Source organism: Aedes albopictus, chromosome 3, assembly GCF_035046485.1.
Source record: "Aedes albopictus strain Foshan chromosome 3, AalbF5, whole genome shotgun sequence".
NCBI classification, from domain to species: domain Eukaryota; kingdom Metazoa; phylum Arthropoda; class Insecta; order Diptera; family Culicidae; genus Aedes; species Aedes albopictus.
The window spans coordinates 401,494,906-401,517,603 of record NC_085138.1 but is presented as its reverse complement, the minus strand read 5'-3'; the positions used below and the strand labels follow the sequence as shown (position 1 = coordinate 401,517,603).

General features: G+C 37.1%; 1 protein-coding gene across 1 annotated transcript; it reads left to right on the top strand.

Moving 5' to 3' along the window:
* Window positions 1-14: 14 nt before the first annotated feature.
* LOC134291955 (uncharacterized) lies at window positions 15-3,235 on the top strand. Its single transcript, XM_062860460.1, has 2 exons — window positions 15-2,541; window positions 2,626-3,235. The coding sequence occupies exon 1, from the start codon at window positions 926-928 to the stop codon at window positions 2,399-2,401; it is 1,476 nt and encodes a 491-aa protein (XP_062716444.1). The 5' UTR covers window positions 15-925; the 3' UTR covers window positions 2,402-2,541; window positions 2,626-3,235.
* The last annotated feature ends 19,463 nt before the right edge of the window (window positions 3,236-22,698 follow it).

Sequence of the window (22,698 nt, the reverse complement as noted above, 5' to 3'; positions counted from 1 at the left end):
TGATAGTGCTTTTTTTTATTTGTGAGTGATACGTGCACGGTATATTTCGAGTGCTGCGAATCTTATTTTGTATGTAAGTAGGCTGTTAATTGCTAAATTATTAGTGAAATAAGTGGTTTTATCTCCCAGCTAAATTCTATAGCAAGGGAGAAAACAAAACAAGTGCATCGTGTGTGTCAATCAATGGACTTCATGCAACTTGCATGCAAGTTCTTGCCTCCCTCATCCCTTGTGAGGTGATTTGTTTTTTTTTGGGAAGAAATATATAATTACTTCTCGTGTTTTGCCTCTTTGGCTTGGATACTAAGCAAGCATTGAAATAGTGCGGCTATAATACGGCAATAGTAGCAAACAGTTGGTTAGTGAGGTGCATTAAATACTGCAGTTGATATAATCCGCCATCTGACTTCGGTCACTTTAACTGTATTGATAGTGAGAAACATTTTCGGGCTAGTGAGATCAACACACTCATACCATCTATGGCGTGTGGCCCTCGCATATAGCCAAAAATGAATGCGTTGGGGAGAGCGGGGAAAAAAAGCTCCCTTCACGTAAAAGGGGGGAAAGACTAAAATAAGAAACATAGACACTATTAATGACTTTATCACCAATTTCACAGTTAAATTATTTTTTTTTGCTTAATCAAATAATAATCAAATATTTTGTTACCTAGACTGTTTACTATTATTATTTCCTTTTTATTATTAATTTATTTTTGCTTTACTATTGTCTACATTTATATATATATTTTTTTTTTTAAACATTAATTACTATTATATTTTGCCTATTTTTCTGCTTTTCTTTCCATTTTTTTTTTCCTCTATCCTAGTTATTTTGCTTTAGTTTTTGTTGTATTGCTTACTCGATCTTAAAACTAGAATTGCTACTCTCTATATTTTAACAGCAGCAGATAAATAAAGTCATCATGAGTGGATCAAAGATGGAAATAGACAGAGAAAGGGAAGGAGAAGATTTCCAACTTGGAAGCAAATCCGTCGACGATGTACTTTCCTGTTCTTCCTCCATCCTAAACACGGATAATGATGGTGTCGAAGGTAATGATGGTTACGATGACGACGACGACTACGAAGATGGCATCAATGTAACATTATTGTCAACTCCGCCACCGGCAATAGTTCCCGTGAAATCGGATGGGCAGACCAAATCCCAGTTTGCCGATAATAAGGGAACAATTGGAAAGAAACTAAGTGGAGCAGGTCAAAAGCGCTTCAAAAAACTGATTGATAGTGGGTATAGCCGAGAAGAAGCTCATAAAATGGCTCAAATACCACTCAATCAACTAGATTTGTCAAAACGACAGAGAAATTCAGACTTGAATGGGTCAAATACAAGCGGCAATCCAACACCCGCCAAAATAGCACGTAATGACTGGGGTGCTCGTAGACCTCCAGGCAGCTCAGTGCAACATCGTATCGATGAAGCACAATCTAGACACTCAGGATCTCATAGAACTGAGGGTATGATTAACCACTCCTACAGAGATGTAGTCAACTCTGTAAAAGTAGGAATTCTTCCAAAAGAATATCCGAATGTGGAGCTCACGAAAGAACAGATGGCAGCTACAAGTAAGGCCATATTGGCGAAAGTTGCAGGACAGCGAAAAGAGGCCCTGAAACCAAAATTCGGTTTGTGTGCGTTCAAACCTGGATACCTAGTCATTGTATGCAAAAACCAGGAAACAGCAAACTGGCTTAAAACTACAATCACTTCGATAACACCCTGGCAAGGGGCAGAATTACTGGCGGTTGATGAAAGCGAAATCCCGCAACCTGAAATCTTGATTGGCTTTTTCCCATGGAGTGCAGAAGACAGTAATGGAGAGATTCTGGCGCTCTTGGAAAGCCAAAATGATGGGCTTACTGTTGATTTGTGGAGAATACTGCAGCGCAATGTCGTAAGTCAAAGACACGTCGAGCTCGTTTTCACTGTCGACGGAGCTTCGCTGAGCTCTATCAAAAAAAGTGAATACAATCTCGACTTCAAATTTGGGATTGCTTATCTTAGGAAGAAATTCCAAAAGAAGTACCAACATGATGGCAGTGAAAGACCAGGGAGTAGGGATGACAATGATTCTCGACAGACCCACGTAGGCACTGGCGATAACAAGATGGTCGTAGACCAGATTGAGGAAATCCCAGGACCAAGTGGAGTCGGGGAAGCAAAAACAAACCGTAAAGCTACTGGTCACACTGCAAATACTGTCGGCGCTAAAAAAAGTGAAAAGAAACCGACAAACAAAGGATTTAACCCAGAATACCGAGAACTGAAGATTCCAGATGGGAAAAATCTAAATAAGGGGTGTCGCACAACCAAGCAAGGGGATGAAGTAAATCCCCGCTCAAGCGGCGAACAACGACATCTTCAACAGCAAAAAAATTAAGTTTATTCAAGTGAATCTTCACCATGCGAAGGGAGCAACTGCTGTACTTTGCAGAAGATTTACGAAGAGCAAACTGGATATCGCATTAATCCAGGAGCCATGGACAACTAACAGTAGGATAGCAGGAATTCCTACATCTTGTAAGTTAATCTACAACTCTGGGCAGCTTGCTCCCAGAGCTGCAATTTTAATAAATGGAAATGTAAATATTGTCCCAATTACAGAATTTATAAAAAGAGACATCGTCGCAGTAATGGTGGAGGTGCCAACAACCAATGGCAAAACGGAAATCTACGTTGCATCAGCATACTTTCCGGGAGACATAGGAGAAGTTCCTCCACCGGAAGTGGTAGAGTTTGTTACATACTGCAACAAACAAAATAAAGCGTTTATAATTGGCTGCGATGCAAATGCCCATCACACGGTATGGGCAAGCACGGGCATCAATAGCAGAGGTGAGTACCTTTTAGATTATATCTATAACAATGAAATAGACATATGTAATAGGGGAGAAGCACCAACATTTATAAATGCAATAAGGCAGGAAGTACTTGATTTAACATTGTGTAGTCCGAAAATCTCGGAAAAAATAAAAAATTGGCATGTATCTGATGAAGCATCATTATCGGATCATATGCAAATCTTATTCGAGTATGAGGCTGGTCAACAACTCACACAAACTATAAGAGATCCCAGAAAAACAAACTGGGAGCTTTACAATTCAGAGCTGAGAGCTGGAGTAAACACATTACAAACATCCTCAAAATCATGCACAGAACTTGAAGAAAGTTCAAAACAAATATCAAATTTGATTTTGAATGCATTTAATAAAAGCTGCACTGCCAAAGAACGCTCAACAAACAGAGATGTTCCATGGTGGAATAACCGATTAGCCAAACTTCGAAAGAAAACCCGGAAAATGTTTAACTGGGCTAAACGAACTCAACAATGGGGCCCATATAAGGAATCCCTTTCAAATTATAATAAAGAAATAAGAAGATCAAAAAGGATTAACTGGAGGCATACATGTGAAAACATTGAAACTACTCCAGAAACCGCCAGGTTGCAAAAAATCCTTGCAAAGGATCATTCTAACGGGTTGGGAACACTGAAAAAAGAAAATGGGACTTTTACAAATTCTGCAAATGAAACGTTAGAGTTGATGATGAAAACACATTTTCCCTGTTCAGTAATCAATTCAACTGAAGACCAAAGTTCAGCTGTAACAGAAACTGGCGTTATTGAAACTAGGACGTATGATCATGAAATAATGAGCGGAACGACTGGATCAAATAGAGACAGGATCGATAGTTGCACTTTGGCCAAACAAATATTTACTGAAAAGAAAGTTGAATGGGCGATTGACTCCTTTGCACCCTTCAAATCACCTGGTAGGGATGGAATTCTTCCTGTACTACTGCAGAAGGGAAAGGCGATTTCAACACCTATTTTAACTAAACTTTTCCAAGCCAGCTTATCTTTAAGTTACATTCCAGTAGGGTGGCGACAAGTACGGGTGATTTTTATCCCCAAGGCCAATAAAAAGGATAAAACACTGCCAAAATCCTTTAGGCCAATAAGCTTATCGTCTGTACTACTAAAAACTATGGAAAAAATAATTGATGAGCACATAAAATCATCATATCTTATTGAAAATCCTCTCAGCAAACACCAGTTTGCCTACCAAGAGGGTAAATCATCAGTAACAGCATTACATAAACTTGTTACAAAACTTGAAAAATCTCTTAATGCCAAAGAAATTGCTCTTTCTGCTTTTCTTGACATTGAGGGAGCTTTTGATAATTCATCTCATAATTCAATAGCAACGGCCATGATGAAACGAGGTTTCAATAAATGTGTTGTTGATTGGATTAATGAAATGTTAGCCAAAAGGGAGATATCAGCAAACCTTGGAAGCTCCTCTATATCTGTTAGAGCAGTGAAAGGGTGCCCACAAGGAGGCGTCTTATCACCTCTTCTGTGGTCTTTGATAGTTGATGATCTTCTGAAAAACTTAGAATCACAGGGATTTGAAATAATTGGTTTCGCAGACGATATAGTCATAATAGTTCGTGGGAAATATGACCAAATCATCGCAAACAGAATGCAAATTGCTCTAAATTGTATCTCATCGTGGTGTGATAGGGAAGGATTGAATGTAAATCCTTCAAAAACTACTATTGTACCATTTACAAAGAGGAGAAAATTTTCTATAAATAATTTATACCTGAAAGGCATATCTATAGATCTTTCAAATACAGTCAAGTACCTCGGAGTAGTCCTTGACAGCAAACTGAATTGGAATTCACACCTAGAGCAGATAATCACAAAAGCGACAAATGCTCTTTGGATAAGCAAAAAAAAAATTTGGTAAGCAGTGGGGATTGAAACCGAAAATGATTTATTGGATCTTTTCGGCAATCGTGAGACCCAGGATCACCTATGCCTCACTGGTTTGGTGGCAGAAAACCACAGAATCCGTCGCTCAGAGAAAACTAGGAAGATTACAAAGACTAGCGACTCTCTCAATAACTGGAGCATTGAGAAGCACTCCTTCATTGGCATTGGATGCTTTATTACACTTGCTTCCATTACATCAATTTATACAATTTGAAGCTGAAAAGAGCGCTCTAAGAATCAAAAGATCTACGAACCTCTTGGAAGGTGACCTTAATGGGCATCTTAGTATTCTAAAAACTTTTGGCATAAACTCCATAGTTATGAACAACGAAGACTGGATGGAGAAAAAGTACAATTTTGACCGTATGTTTAAAGTTTATGACCCTGATCGAAGTTCGTGGCGAGTCGGTGGTCCAGAATTTCGACCAGGATCGATTATTTTTTATACAGACGGTTCAAAATTGAACAACAAAGTGGGAGCAGGAGTAACTGGCCCAGGGATAAACCTGTCGATACCCATGGGAAAGTATCCAACTGTATTCCAGGCAGAAATTCAAGCAATTTTAGAATGCTCTAATATATGTTTGCAAAGAAACTATAGGCATTCAAATATATGCATATTGTCTGACAGTCAAGTAGCACTAAATGCTTTGAAGTCAGCGGTATGTACATCAAAACATGTTTGGGAGTGCATTAAATCACTTCAAGATCTGTCCTGTCGTAATCAGGTCAACTTATATTGGGTTCCTGGCCATTGTGGAATTGATGGAAATGAAAGAGCCGATGAATTAGCAAGGCTTGGATCATCTCTTCAGTTCATAGGGCCCGAACCTTTTTGTGGGCTATCTGCCTGTGCTTTGCGAATGGAGTTCAAAATAAGAGAACATTCGAAAGTGACGAACAATTGGAAAAACACTTGTATAGCAAGACAAGCAAGGCGATTTATTATTCCAAATGTTTCTAAGACTTGTAAAATACTGGATCTTTCCAAAAAAGATCTGAGCGTATATACTGGGCTTATAACAGGTCATTGTCCGAGCCGATATCACTTGAAGCTTATGGGAAAACTTCAAGATGATATGTGTCGCTTTTGCGGCACAGATAAAGAAGACTCGGAACATCTACTGTGCCACTGTCCGGCACTCTTTACAACTAGACGTAAGTTCTTCGTCAAGGGGCTGTTAGAACCCTCTGACATTTGGAGAACAACACCCAGTACGGTAGTGCAGTTCATTCGAAATGTCGAACCGTGCTGGGTTAATGCTATTAATCAAACGATGGCGATCACTCACAATAGTGGTACGTCATCTTGATATACATAGCTATAATAAAACTTATCAGGGGCATATGTCACAATAGATCAAAAAACTGGTCGCAGTGATGGAAATACCCAACACGGATTAAAAAAAAAAAAAAGACCTGCCAGGTGGGCTTTGATTGAATTTATTTTCATGAATTTCAACTTAACCCTTTGGGCCTGGATTATAACCCCATTGATGAAACCGAGCATAACAAACTTATTCGAGTTCAGCGAGGTTGCGGCAGTACTGATAAAACAGTTCGGTTCGAAAAGGTCAAAGCTAGCTCTTCACACTACCAGATCGGCAAACCTGCATGCCGCTAAGCTATTTCGAAGACCTTGTAATTATTCTGAAAAGAACGTAAATAATGTTCTTGAAATTAAAAACTTTGGATAAGTTTTAGTAAAATCAAAAGTTAAGCTGAAGCAAAAACAAAATCAAAAACTTGAAATTTTAAAATGTGGTTTCAATTGATATGTTTGATACCAGAAAACCTATGAAACAATCGAAGAGTCAGGAAAGATTAAAAAAAAGTGAGCGACACTAGTATTACTAATATAAAAAAAATTAAAGGTGTTCCGCAATACAAATCAAGAGTTTGTTTTTTTTTTGTTTCGTCGCAAAAGCCAAAATCCTGCGGCGCACCTGGGAAAGGTTCGCGGCGCACCAGGGCGCCGCGGCGCACAGTTTGGGAAGCACTGACTTAGGTTAATTTTTCACACATATAATTAATCTAAATTGCATTCTTAATTACAAACGTCACATGGTGTCAAAATTTCGATTATTATCGAACTTTCATGTACCTCGGATTTTTCTTCATAAAATGTCAGAATTTCGGCTTAATAGTATGAATGGAAAATTTGCAAATATTCCATCGGGGAAATTTTGATTTAGCTGTTTTTGGCTATTTTCCATACTAAAATTCAATATATACTGTTTTAGAATAAAAGACGTCCCACACAAAATGTATGAAAAAATTCTCGCCGGTGAAATACACTCCCGTTCAAAAGTTTGGGGTCACCCCCTCAAAAACATGTCATTTTTTTAGGCCCATATCTCCGCCAATTTGAGTCCCATTTCAAAACCCTAGGTTTCATTCAAAAGATAATAAGTCAAAGAAACTTTGAACATGATTTAAAAGAAACTTTTTCAAAAAATTTTGTATGTAAACTTAACCCAAAGTTGCCAAATTTTCTAAAAAATGAATATAAACTTACGGCAGTGTCGCTGGAAGTTGGGTCGACCAAATTTTAAGATGAGAGCGGTAATATGACCCATTTTCTATTAGCTTTCAACTGCTTTTTACAGAACTTAGCTAAAAAATCTAGAAAAAAAGTTATTAAGTAAATTAATCCTTGATGTCATCGACCAAAAGTTTGGGGTCACCCCTCAATATGATGTATCGGCCAAAAGTTTGGGGTCACTTTCGTAAAACATGGAAAAGTGATTTGGTGATATCTTCGTCATCCATAGTTCAATTTTAATTATTTTTGGCTCATTTCTAAGATAATTAACTAAATTTACGTTTGATGTCTTCAACTTAACGTATTTAACGATTTTTGTATATAAAAATGTTATGTAAAGTTAGCACATTTTACCACGCTTCAAAAAATGAGGCAACTTTACGTTAAGTTTTAGTATGTAAATTTCAACAAATATGTGAGGTTCAATGGCTATGCAGTAAGTATCATTCATTTTGTTTCAAATAAGCCAAGAAGAATTAAAATTGAATGAAAGATGACAAAGATATCAACAAATCACTTTTCCATGTTTTACGATAGTGACCCCAAACTTTTGGCCGATACAGCATTTTGAGGGGTGACCCCAAACTTTTGGTCGATGACATCAAGGATTAATTTACTTAATAACTTTTTTTCTAGATTTTTTAGCTAAGTTCTGTAAAAAGCAGTTGAAAGCTAATAGAAAATGGGTCATATTACCGCTCTCATCTTAATATTTGGTCGATCCAACTTCCAGCGACACTGCCGTAAGTTTATATTCATTTTTTAGAAAATTTGGCAACTTTGGGTTAAGTTTACATACAAAATTTTTTGAAAAAGTTTCTTTTAAATCATGTTCAAAGTTTCTTTGACTTATTATCTTTTGAATGAAACCTAGGGTTTTGAAATCGGACGCAAATTTTCGGAGATATGGGCCTAAAAAAATGACATGTTTTTGAGGGGGTGACCCCAAACTTTTGAACGGGAGTGTATTTTTTAGTCTCCCGATTATGAATGTATACCCCAAATACTATTCATTATCGAAGATAAATTCGAGGTACATGAAAGATCGATAATAATCGAGATTTTACACCGTGCGTCATTCGGCCAAATGACCCTTTCGGCCAGATGGCATTCGACCAAACGGCATTCGGCCAAATGGCATTTTATGAAATGGCCGGAAACCCTTTAATTTATTTCTCAGAAATTCTTGAGAAAAGCTTTGAAGAATTTTCTCAAAGAACACTGAAAAATTACTAAAAGAATTCTTGAAAATGGTTTTGATGAATTCTCAAAGGACATGAACTACTGTACAACTGGAAAACCTCTTTGAGGAATTGCAAGAGGAATCTTTTTAGAATTTCTTAGACGTATTTCGAATGAAGTGCTATCGAATAATTCCTGGATTTATTTCTGAAGCAATACCTGAGAAAATCTCTGTTGGAATACCTATAGGAAACACAATAGGAATTTCCGGAGTCCTTGTAGGAATTCTTGAAAGGGTCTCTGAATAAATTCCGATAGAACTTTGGCATTTCTGGACGAATTTCTGTATTGATTGATTTGTCTTTATTAAAGAGACTTTCAGAATTTCTGTAAGAATCTATAAAGAATTTATGAAGCTGCATTGTTTGAAGAAACTTCTGGAGGAATACCTAAACAAGTCCCTGGAGTAATTCCTGGAAAAATTCTGTCAGAGATTTCAGGGACATTTTTGGAGAAATCCCAAAGAGATATTCCTCAGAAAAAGTGTGATAGTATCCCGGGAGGAAATCCTTGAGAAGTTTCCAAAGGAATTTGAGAAATTTGTTCAGAATCTCTTGAAAAATTCCCAAAAAAATATGGGAGAAATTTCTGGAAATTGCTAAAATCATCCAAGGAATTCCTGCAAGAATCTTCTTTCTGTAAAAATTCCGAAACAATTCCTGATGAAAATTTTGGTGGTGTTCCTGGAGGCGATCTTGGAGAAAATTCTTAATAAATATATGGGAAGAAATATTTTCTAAAGTAATTGTTGAAGGGAATCTATTGAGGAATTCTTGCTGAACTCATACAATAAATTCCTACAAGAATGCCAACCTTACAATTATTCCAGAAAAAATACGTAAAAGAATAATTCGAGTAAAGTTTCCCCGAAATTATTGTTTATAGAGATTACTTAAAAACAACATTGACCTCCCAGACAACCAATTTACACGTATAATGAAGTTTATGTTCATGTTATACGTACTTTTATGCGGTAAAGTTACATCAAAAGTGGAGGCGATATACGTGCATTGACGGAAAAATGATAAAGCTATATGACTTCAGGTGATATCTTATGCGATGCACGGTGTGCAGTATTGCGATGTAATATAGCATCTTATGCGACTTAATAATAATAAAAAAAAAACAATTTTTGTCACCTCAGTATTGAACTAAGAACCTTTGGATTTTCGAGCCACACTTCACACTGAACACCAAACACTACTTATGAATCACACTGATTAAATATCATGACCTTCTAACTCACCTCAATGTTGGAATGCACTTGGTTTCCCTGCGCTATCTGGAGCTCAAAATGACGAAACGTGATTTCCCGCACAGTTATCACTACCTCTCTCTTGCTAGCACCACCCATTATAAATTATCAGGTCATTAAAACAAAAATGATGACTTTATAACTTGTTTTGTAACCAGAATTATGAATGTTAACTTTCTTGTAGCTTTTTGGCACTCCAGCAACACCTCTTTCCTTGTTATTACATATCACATAGCAATATACCAACGTTAACGATTCTAGCTTATGCGAGTTTGTGTGCACATCTTAACGAGTTTATTTTTACTTTTATGCGACTTGGTTTGTACATCAATGCAAGTTTCACTGACATAATAAGAAAAGTACCAAGCGAAGTCGTATAATCATCGCAGTGCGCAATTATACGAATTCAATTGACACTTTTCGAGTCCGCTCGAACTCTTTTGCGAATAAGTAAAGTTCGTCGCAATAAAACATCAGAATACAACGATGTAGTTATACATTATAAAAGTTAATTTGCACTCTTATATGATTTTACCAGATACATCGCAATAAGTTCAAAAAATAACATCATATGCGATGAAAATTGTCCCTCAGCCGTATATATATATATGCGATAGGGAGTTAAAATAGTACTTTATAAGATGTACAGCGTACATCCTTATGCGATTTCTGGTTGTCTGGGCTACTAGTTTATGGTGTCTTATCTGAAGAACTGTCATCAAGATCAGGAAAAATCATCTAAATAATGTGCAAATGCACAATATTGTAGTTATATCAGTGGGACGTAATCGTATAAGGAACCCTGAAATTCGGAAACCCTGAGTAATCAGCTCTGATTCTACCATGACAGCACTGGCAACATCTTTCTAAAAGTTAACGCAAAAGTATAAGATGATAACTATTCAGAGGACGAAACATATGGCCTGAATTACAAGGATCAAAACAAAAACTGAAAACACATGGTTCTCCCACTCCTTGCGCCTGCCGACCACCCGTCGGAATCCCTTCACCAATCCTAATGAAGTGACAACGATTCAACAGTCTTCCGAAGCCTGGGAGAAAAATCCCCTTTCTCACCCATGGAACCCTGCAGGCAGCAGCCACAGCCAGTCAGTGTAGTAGCATCGAAAATTGTCGCTTCTCCTTCCCCCAATCTTCGTTATTCCTGTGTAGGTTTCTGAAAAGTCACAGACCACAAGGAACGGGGAACCCTTCGCGCGCCCTACCAGTCAGCAGCGTGCAGACGACCGACCGACCGTCGAGGACGTAAGTGCAGGGAGAAGACACAAAGTCGTCGAGACCTACTATACTACTATAGGGATTGGGATGACGACGACGGACGACCAACGGAATGGACGGAATAACGATGACGATGACGACGACGACGGCACATCGACATCGCACTCGCTCCCAGTGGTTGTTGGTGGTTTCGGGTGGTGGTGTGGTGGTATCCACAGTTTTGTGTTCCTTCTCTTTCTGCATTTTCTCATGAATCTACTTGCTGGGGGAGAAGTTTTCAAACTTTTTCAAATCGAAAATAACTTTATTAGGAAAACTCACACACATTTTCTTTATTTTTCGCTCACTGATTATTTTCAGCGACGATTAACGCACTCCCGGCAAATAATCTTCCGAAACTAGGTTCTCATACGCCATTGCTAACTTTTCGTACCAAACAGCATGAGATGCTGGTGAACCTCAAACTCCAGTTGGAAACCACTGTCGAAGGGAGACGACGGCGTGGACGACGATAACAACGACAACGACGACGCCGACTAAGGCTGCGAAGGGACGACGGACAGAACGTGAACCCAACCAAAGAGCCAACCCGTCTGCTAGATGTTCCCTCGTATACCCATCAGGATTGCAGCAGCAGTAGCACGTCGTCGCAGCCAGCAATAGCCACCTAGCTAGCATACAACGGGAATGAACGACCGGTTCTACGTTTACGTCGGTAGCTACCTAGCTACTAGCTACCAGTTGATGTTATAGACAGAGAGCTACGTGTAGATCTCGGTGAATCTGGCTAAAAGTGGTCCATTGACTGCTGCGCTACGAGGACTACGAGGAGCAGTTTCCTCCCTCCCGCTTGCCCCCGCGTTTGAATAGGTAGAATCAGAAGCAGAAAAGATGACCTTCAATCCCTATCTATGGTTGTGGAATGTAAGCCAAACGGGTGCGAGGTGGAGTTGACACCGAGAACGCCAAAAGCGACTTCACGTGAACTCCGGCGACTCGGCGCGGCGGAGGCGTCGTCGTCCGTCTTGGTTGGATTGGAGGAAGGCTTGTTTTTTTGGGGAACTGCCCGGTCGATTGGTCGTTTTCCGAAATGATGGGAAGTGAAATGACTGAATGTAGAAAGCCAGAAAGAACGGAAGGGAGCAACACGTTGCCGTGTATGGAACATTCACTCTCACAGTCGGTGTAAGAATCATTCCCGGATTCTCGCGGTCTTTGAGATATGGCTCCTCCAAGGAAACGCGAAGATAGAAAGAAAATATAAAAGGGGAAGCAACAGAAGTGCATTTCGGATGGATGGAGGGAGTAAATAAATCATTCCAATGTGTGCCGGAGCGGCAGGCCTTGCTATAGTGCCTATACTTGTGCGTGCTTTTAATTAACGCTCGTACATGGTAGCGGCCCCGCAATCGACGGAAAAGGTCAAATCCGTTCGGCTGCTGGAATGCGGTTCTCGTGGGAGCGATTAGCACTTGAGGAAAAGAATCGTTGCGTTCTTCTAACGTTGATTGATTTAAGGTCAGTGAGGCGATTGAAATGGCTTTGTAGTTGAGATGGGTGTTCTTACAGAAGTGCTCTTCGTTATCGATGTTAGAATAACATATAAAACAGAAAAAACTTCAGCATATACTTGTTAGAATCTTAGAAATCTTGTTTTGAGATTATACTAAAAACTTACCGTGTAGTGGAAACCTATATAACATGATATGAATACTTTTCCCCATAACAAAATCACTTTCAAGTTTCAACGAAGTTTAGATCAAATCGTTAACGTCCAAGGTATCTCATAATTAATATCTTAAAATCAATTTGGTATCGATAGTCAAGTTCCTATAAAATAAACCTAATTTCACAAAAATATTGAAATAAAATTCTTCGATGAAGGTTTTCAGCATCTTTTAATTTTCTCAAGTTCTATTCCTGTAAAACTTGTATACTATCGTTACATTCTGATCCGTATTGTGATCGATTGGATTGTTTTTTTTGACACTAAGGATTTTTTTCTATTATCGTACATATTAGTACAAAGGTTCTCAGAATTTAATGAAATTTTTTTCACAGGTAGGCTTCATATACACAGGGTAATTGGTTCCGGACTTTACAAAATTTTAGGGCAGTTAGATCTTCAAAAGTAATGAAAAAATGGCCAAGGAACATAGGGTTGGAAATCACTGCTAAGTGAGTTATTCACATTTTATTTTTTTTAAATTAGCACATTTTGAAACCCAATATCTCAGGAATTAAAGGTCGTACATTAAGCATTAACACACGAAACGAAAGCTAATGAACTCTATCTTTTGTAGATCAGCCAAAAAAATTTTATTATTATTATTACTATACAGGGTGTTAGGTTCACGAGTGCAAACTTTTTAAGGGTGATAGAGGACCATAAATGATGAAAAAATTGTTGTACGCATATGGTCAAATCTCAACCGTTACGTAGTTATTGAACTTTCCATCTCAAGTAACATTTTGATGGCCAATTAGCCTTGTAGTGGTTTTTAAAACCGTCATAAAACCTAACGCCTTTTATTTTGGTTTTATTATGGTTCCAAAAAACTCTTATAATCTACTTGACTATACAGGGTGCGGCAGGAAAAAATGCGAAAAGTTCAAGGCACTATTACACGCTAAATGTGGGATATGTATGACTATTTTTTCATGACAGTGTATCAGTCAATGTCTATATTCTAGCACTGAAAAATAAAAATGAACATATTTGATGTTTAACATGTGATAATGTAGGCCTAATAAGCGGATATCAATAAACTGCGCGCCCAATGGTCATTAAACAAAATGACTATAACAGTAACAAAATTAGCTCAAATTCGATGAACAACCAAACAACACTGATCCAGAGCCATGTAGTTTCACATACCAGATGAAATAAGTACATATATTTGATGATATTGTAGAGAAAATCAAAAATTTTGTTTTATCAAATGCGAAATTTAGCGACCTGTGCGATTTTCTGCGGTTTGAAAATTCTGGTTGTCTTCATCTTCAGGCGCCGCCCTGTAAAGGTTAGTGACCAAAATGGGAAATTTTTTAATTAACTTTTCAGAAAACTAGCCTATTATAGATCATGGAACGTTGAAACATAGATTGGTTAATGTCAAATGGACGAAAATGAGGTTTGAAGTTGAAAAACACTTTCGCATTTTTTCCTGCCGCATACTGTAAAATGTTACTAGGGATGTTTCTGATTACACAAGTTTACAAAATAAAACGAAAGTCGTGAACTTCTGTCAACGACCAAAATTTTTGGAGCACAATTTAGTGCTGATTTCGAAACCGACCTTCAAAAAATTTTAAGTAGAACAGTTTTTGAGTTTTAGCTCAATATCGAGTTTTACAACTTTTCAAAATATGTAATTTACTAAAATTCAAATATATTGCGTCTTGTTCAACCAATTTTAATTCTTTTTTAATCAATTGAAAGCTGAATACAATACCATTCGATCATCTGAATACAGGTTTTGCGTCAGATTGATGAAATTCAAGATATTGGCGAGTTTAAGGGACAATCTTCTTAAATTTTAGCAAAATTCCCAAATTTTTTTGAAGAAATGTATTTTTTTCAATAAGAAAAAACCAACTAAAACATTCTTTCTCCACGTTTAGTTGACATATCATATGTAGGCGAGTTACAGTAAAAATTTCAGCTCAACCGAAGCATTGATTACGGAGAATGAGATGTTTGAAGTGAGCGACTTTGCTTAAAAACAGAACAAAAATCGATTTCAAATCATCAACCTTGTATGGAAAGTCGAAAAAATTTCCGCTCTACTGTAATTTTTTTCTTTCGCGTTTTCGAACTCAGGGCATGATTCTACACCAAAAATGATCATCAGCTTACCGAGTTCAAAAATGCTGTAAACTAGTGTTATTATTGTCTTAACTGGCTATAACTTGAAAATGGTCAAACTTATCGCAGTTTTTTGACCCTTATTCGAAAGATTATTGAATTTTCTATCAAATGACATCTTAGATTCGATTGGTTTAGTTAAATTACTTAGTTTTCCAGATCAAAATAGCTCAAAATAGTGTGTTTTAATTTGGTTTTGTCAATTATCTTTGAAACATGGGTATTAAATTAAAACTCTTGCTTTGGCAAAGTTATGGCCCCTGTTCCACTCTACAACTCGTTCTTTTACATCAAACTTCTATGTCCTATCGTTTGCTTGCAATTTCGATTTAAACGTCGCATTTCAGATCATAAATTTGCAACTGTCAAGGTCAGCACTTTTTTGCGCACTGTGCCGCACATTTGAATTGAAATTGCAAGAAGACGATAAGAGCTAGAAGTTTGGTGTCAAAGAACGAATTGTAGAGTGGAACAGCGGCTATAACTTTGTCAAAGAAAAAGTTTGCTACGATGCTTCGTTATTTAGTGATGATTTTTCAAAGAAAATGGCTCATATATCGCATATGGACAAATTCCACATTTTATAGAATATAGCTTATAAAATATCTTTCAAAAAATTTCCGGACTTCATGAACCCTACCTATGAAAAAAAAAATCATCAAATTCTGAGAACTTTCGTATCAATTTGTACAATAATAAAAAAAATTCCCACTCCTCAATTCCCTTGCATCGTTTTTTATAATTAAAAATAAATGGCTCGTTGCATGATCATCTTACCTTTTACATGGAATTATCTATACAGGAACCTTGGGAAAGTAATCGGGAAGGAATTTAGTCTCAAGATAACCCCGGTAAAAATCCTAGAACAAATAACTGGAGGAATCCCTTACATTAACTAATAAATAAATGTTCGAAATAATCTCGAAAGAAATCACGTGAGAAACCTTTGGAAGAAAATTGGATGAAGCCCTTAAGGAATTGTGGAAAAAAATCCAGGAAGGAATCCTAGCATAAACCCCGAGAGGCATGCCGAATTAAATCCCTGAAGGATCTCCTAAAAGAGTTTCGGGAAGAATCCTTGAAAGAATCCTGGGAAAAGCTCTGGATGAATTCCGTATGGTATTCCTGGATCCTGGGAGGAACCTCTGGAAAAATGTCAGGGAACATTCCTGAAGTGTAATCATTGAATGAATACGATAAGGCATCCCAGAAAAAATCCGCGGAGCAATCCTGGTGGAATCCTGAAATAAATCCCTAAAGAAATTCCAGAGAAATCTCTGATGGAATTAAGGCAACAATCTCTGATGATGGAGTATCCTTGAAAGAATGCTGGGAGAATCTCCAAGCAAACTTATAAAAATACCTAAAAGAATATCTTGAAGAATTATTATTATTATTATTTCTTTATTATAGAGATTTTCAGCCCTAGGCTGGTTCATCTCTTCTCTTGAAGAATCATTGAAAGAACCCTGGAAGGAATCTCAAGAGAAAAACCTGAGGGGAATTCCTCAGGAGCTTCCGGAAAGTATTCGTGGAAGAATCAATGAAAATTTCTCGGGGGAGAAATTCCAGGATGGATCTTTCATGGTAACCTGAGAGAAATGATGGAAGATCGACTAAATGATTTAAGGAATTTCTACAAAAATCCTGGAGGCATTTTTGAATGAATCTCTAAATCAATTTTGAGAACGAATTCCAAGAGGAATCCCAAAAATAATCTTGGAAGAAGCTCAAGAAAAATTATCTGAAGGAATCTCGAAAAAATATCCTAAAGAATCCCTAAAGGAATCCCGGAAGGAATCGTGGGAGAAATCAATAAAGAATTCGTTGGGAGAATCTCAAAAAGAATCCTGAGGAAATTCTAGAAGGAATCCCTGATAGAACTAAAGTGAACAAATTGATCCTTTCAGGATTGCGTATTTAACCTTCATGTGCTAATGTTCCCACGAAAAAAAAAAATAAAATAAAATCATGCATTATTCATTGAGGCATGGAATATTGAAATTTTGTTTAATAAACGGTCAAGTTATCTCTCTCAAAATTTTACCAATGCCATGGACCAATAGATACGAATTGGTCAAGATTTCAGCATTTTTGAAAAGTTATGAACATTGGAATGGAAAATGATTTTGAAAATGAATATGAATGTGAAAATTGATTGACCGCCCGTAGATGCTTCTCCAGTTTCGCCGGAACAGCTACACAAGCTATACAAGGAACTTATAAGATAGGTGTTTGGGACAAACAGGCATCTTCAGTTCTATTTTATGGGCGAGAATGGGGCCGTCACATCAAGTTGCACACGTTCATTCGGAGTGCTGTTGGGAATTGTTTATTTTTGGTATAGGGGTTCACGCATTGGTGCGCGAATGTCAGATGTAAAGAGTAAAGTGATAGATTGTGAGTTTATTACTGTGAAGCGGCACAGTGCGCTTGGTTGCATAAGTTGTAGGCGTTATATGAAAAATTTACACTTGCTGTAAAGTTGGAAGGAAGAGAAGCGGCTTTTTTTTCAATCCGTTTCTGGTTCTAGCGATAGCCATTAACATACGTTTTATACATAAGATGTATATGTAGAGAAAAGAGTATAGAGAAAGAGTATAGAAAGGAAGACACAAAGTAGGAAGAAAGAGACGAGTCAGGCATTGAATTCAGAACTTTCTGCATATCCTTTTCGAGACGGAGCGCAAAATAGTGAAATTTTCATATAAATGGCTAAACTTTGGGTCTCCAGAACTCTTAGATTTCCCAACAAAAAAAAAACATTATTTTTTCTCATTTGAATCTTCAGGTATCAGAAGGCTGGCTCCAGAGGCACGTTCCATTTGGGACATTTGTGCCATCGCCATGCATATAAGCCTATTTCATCATTTACCTGAGGGAGAATGGGACAAGGGATGCGAATTTGGAAAAGGAAAGGTGATGGAATAGGAAGGGGTGCCCTAGAAGAGGGAATGAACGCATAAGCGCAGCGAGAGCTCATAGCCCATACCACAACGGGTTTAATCAGTGCCCTGAAAAGTACACTGTAAAACGCATAAGCGTAAAGAGAGCCTATAGCTCATTAGAGGTAGCTTGTGATGTCATGCGACTTTCAATGAGACATTGAAAGGCACGTCATCGAAAGCATCATCAATATTCAAGAAATCACCCAAGCAAAAACTACGTTTGAGCGAGTGCTTTCTTGAAAACGTATACAACTTTGTGTAAAAGAGTCACGGTGGACATCACAAATTGAGAGGCAAGTGAGTTCACATGAATAGGCATATTAGCCAGACGAACATCATACAGGGGATGGCCAAAATGTTTGGGATAGGCAACTTTTTTTCTCTCACAAAAAAAGTTCAACATGCTATAACTTTTCATAGAGTGCATCAAAAAATCTCAAATTTTGACTGTATGTCAATCTATTATATGTGCATCATTGGTACAAATTTGGGCTCGATTGATTAATCTTTCGCAAAGTTAGAATTGTTCGGGTAAAACACTATTTTTTAGACAACTCATTTTTGAGCTGTCATATCTCGAAAACCAGTGAACCGAATTGAATGAAATTTTGAACGTACATTAACAATATACAAATGCTTCACAAAATATTAAAACATACATACTTTTTGAACGCTGAAAAAAGTTATCATGGATTGACACTTTTTGCATTTTTCTCGAAAAAATGTAATTTTTTTACGTCAATGTCAATAAATTTTAGTGTTGATGTCCAAAGATTTTCCACTTCTGTTCTCAAGTAATCTTTAATCAGACATATTAGAGCCTATTTAGATTAAAGGAAGAACACATTTAGTAATTTTTATGTGGTATTGTAAATTTGACTTATTTTCCTCTAAATGTGTAAAAATTTCAACCCGGTATAACTTAATTCGCCGGGAGAAAATATTACATTTTATAACGCTGTTTTAAGTATCAATATATTGTTGATAAACGTTAAAAAATTCATTCAATTCGGTTCACTGGTTTCCGAGATATGACAGCTCAAAAATGAGTTGTCTAAAAAATAGTGTTTTACCCAAACGGTTCTAACTTCGCGAAAAATTATTCAATCGAGCCCAAATTTGTACAAATGATGCACATATAACAGGTTGATAAACAGTCAAAACTTGAGATTTTTTGATGCACTCTATGAAAAGTTACAGCATGTTGAATTTTTTTTGAGAGAAAAAAAGTTGCCTATCCCAAACATTTTGGCCACCCCCTGTAGATGAGATAAACGATAATGCGTTTGGTCCGTAGTGTTATTCTTAGCCCATTGAGACAACCGCTACCGACACTATACTAGGCTGACCGGGAAAAGAAGTTAACATTGATGGTCAACTTCCAAACGAGCCCGAACAGCATCGAAAGAACTACTCTTTAACTTTAACTGATATGCTCGCTCTGGAACACCTGGAATAGGTTCCGCGGGGGCCTCTCAAACACAATAACACACACGAAATAATCACTTCTAGCCATTTGGCAAAACAGACCCCTTTCCCACCCCCTGGCCCCAAAACAATCCGAAATATCTCCGGAATGGTTCCGGATATTACATGGCCACTTGAGTGTAATAAACTTGCATCAATTTATGATCAATTGCGGACGACTTCAAAAAAAAAAAAAATCGGATGAAAATTGACAAAATGCCAGCATTCTGAAAATAAGTTGTCGGGGGTCGGGTACATGAAGGTTAACTTCACCTTCTTAAGCATCTGAACAATCTTACGTTTCTAATAAAGAATGTGTAAGTAAATAATATCAACAAAATTTTAGTAGATTTGAGCAAGTTCAGTCATGGTTCAACTAACAGCAGACAAGATAGTAAAGAACTACGCCTTAAATAAATTTTGTCGTTCTGAAAGTTTCAGCAAACAATTTACTGAAATTTGGTTAAAGCACGTGACTATAACGCCGAGGACCTGAGATCAAATCCCACTCCCGACAAACTCGCAAAATGTGAGTTCTTCCTTCGGAAGAGAAGTAGCGCGTGGGTCCCGAGATGAACCAGCCAACGGCTAGAAATCTCGTTAATACAGATAAGAAAAAAATACTAAAATTCAGCAAAAATTAATTAGGTTAGCGAGCCACTTGAGCAGTGGCCGGTATTTCGGGCACTCTTCGCTGTAACTTAGTCAATTCCAAACCAATTGACTTGAAATTTTGTACACGGCTCGATACTATACGTATCTCACCTTGTTCCAAAAAAATATCTCAATTGGTTCAAAACTGACTGAATTAAAAGTGCCCAAAGGAGGAGGAGTTCTGCCGAAATTTTTCCACTTCCCTATTAATGCAGAAAGCTCTACTGATCATCAAAATAAATGGAATTTTTTAAATTACTGGCAACATTTTTGTAAAAAAAAACATTGTGGTAAATAATTATGTATGCAAGTGGGATATGGGATATTATTAAACACAAATACTCTTTTAGACAACAAAAATATAAGTATGTGTAAGTATGCTAGAATATTATAAATGAACTGAGCAAATGAAAGATAAATAAATAGAACAAATTTAAAAACAACTTTAAAACCAGTACAAACAATTTTCGAAAAGTAAACCATATTATTATGGATATGCTTTCCATTCTAAATTCACTTGAAAAAAATAATAAAAAGTAAACTTATCATTTCTCTTAAAATGCAGAATCACACTCACACAGTTAGTTGAAGGAGAATCGGACAACTTTGCAATTGTATCCTAAACATGATGATGTAACTCACCTGCAATAATAAGAAAAAGAAAATACATGATAAGTGATTTGTAAAACAATTAATAGTTAGATGCACTGAATCAAAACTCAACCATCGCGCAACAATAATGATAATGTCGCAACCTGCATTTGTTGCGACAATCCACAACATAAGTTTGTCCCAACTTGAACAGTATAGGATAAAGATCGTGCACCACGAGTTTGGAGATTTTTAAGCCTTGCATTGCGATTTTTGAGTGGTAAGTTAGAGTCGGTAGATACTGTAACACTGCTGAAGATCTGACATCAAACAGATTCGATTTTGGGTTAGTTATAATTGACTATTCTCGAATTGAAAAGTACGCATCAAATTCAGCTTTCGTTTTGTCTGCAACAAAAATTCCCGAGTTCAAATCATTATCTGCTATAATTTGGGATAAAGAGTAATCGCCGCGCCTGCTTTGTTGCTTGTGTACCTCTAAAATACATAAACATGAAAATGTCATTTTGTAATATGGTTTTTGTCTTGTCAGTCAGTTCAAATAGAAATTTTAGAGTTAGTTCTATGATAAAATTTTGATTGCTGGAGACATTGAAGTACTAAGTTAAAGTTACCAAATTATCACTTTTTAATTTGTCTTCATGTGCAACTACCCAGACAACCAGGAGTCGTATCGTATTTGTGCTTGTGCTTGTTTTTTTTGTTCGAACTTATTGATCTTTGAGATTATAGATATCTAGTTAACCTTCCTAATGCATCACGGTGGGAACAGCTCGCTGAAATAGTGTACAGCTTGGATCAAAAACGACCTTAAAGCACAAGGAGGGTTAAGTCGAATAAGAAGACAAACCAACCTTTATAAGGTAGGACGTAGTAAACGATTTTCTGATGTTTTATTGCGATGAAATTAACTCGTGTAAACGTGCGAGTGAACTCTCAAAGTGTTAAACGAATTCGTATAATTGCGTACTTGGATGATTATAGGACTTCAATTGGTACTTTTCTTATTATGCCAGTTTAATTCGCATAGATGTACAGATTAAATCGCATACATGTAAATATAAACTCGTTAAAGTGTGAATAAAATCTTTCATATGCTGGATTCGTCAATGTAGACATAATGCGATTTGATATGTGTTAACAATGGAAGAGCTGCTGATTGAATGCAGATGCAGTGCAGAAAACTGCGTCGGAAATCACGCTTTGTCGTTTTTAACTCCAGATAGTCTGATAAACACACACAGCTCGGGTAAACTAAGTGCATTTCAACAAACACTGAGGTGAGTTAGAATGTCATGATAATTGTATATCCTGTTTCATAAGTAGTGTTTGGTGCTAAGGGTAAAGTGAAGCTTGTTTATCCAAATTACATTAGTGCGATACTGTTTGTTTTTCCCAATATTATTAGGTCGTATAACATGCTACATTACATCACAACAGTGCACACCGTACACCGCATGATATACAATTTCAAGTCATACAGCGTTGTTAGTGGAGCTTTGTGGCCGTGCGGATAGCGTCACCAAGCATATTACCGTACCATGCCATGGGGTAAGGGTTCGATTCCCGATCCGAGTGATGATACTTTTCGCAAGAAAATAAACTTCATTATATGTGCAAATTGGTTGTCTGGGAATCCACTTGCTCAAAGTACTAAGTAAGTGATCGATCGAAAAACTTTGGAAACAAATGCTAGCGCCATACCAAATGGTGGAAGCTTTAGGAACAGACCCGTTAGAATCTCAAGATGGCCGCCACAATGGCCGACTTCTGCACCTACTCGCAATTTTGAACACACAAATTTCATTGAAAACTGAACTAGCTCATCGGATCTTCTTATTTTAATATTATTACAAGTGAACAAGAAGAAAATGAAAATTACACCACCTTTCACTTCTTGAGATTTGTGTTTCTGAAGTTCTGGTGCAATTTTAAACTGGGATTCGAGATGTTTGTCCTTAAGAACTAGTGCTTTCTTCAACATGATGCTAGATAACTGTGTATGTAGTGCCGGTAATGGTTACTCAATTCTCCATAAACAAAACTTAATCGGTTTTAAGACCACTA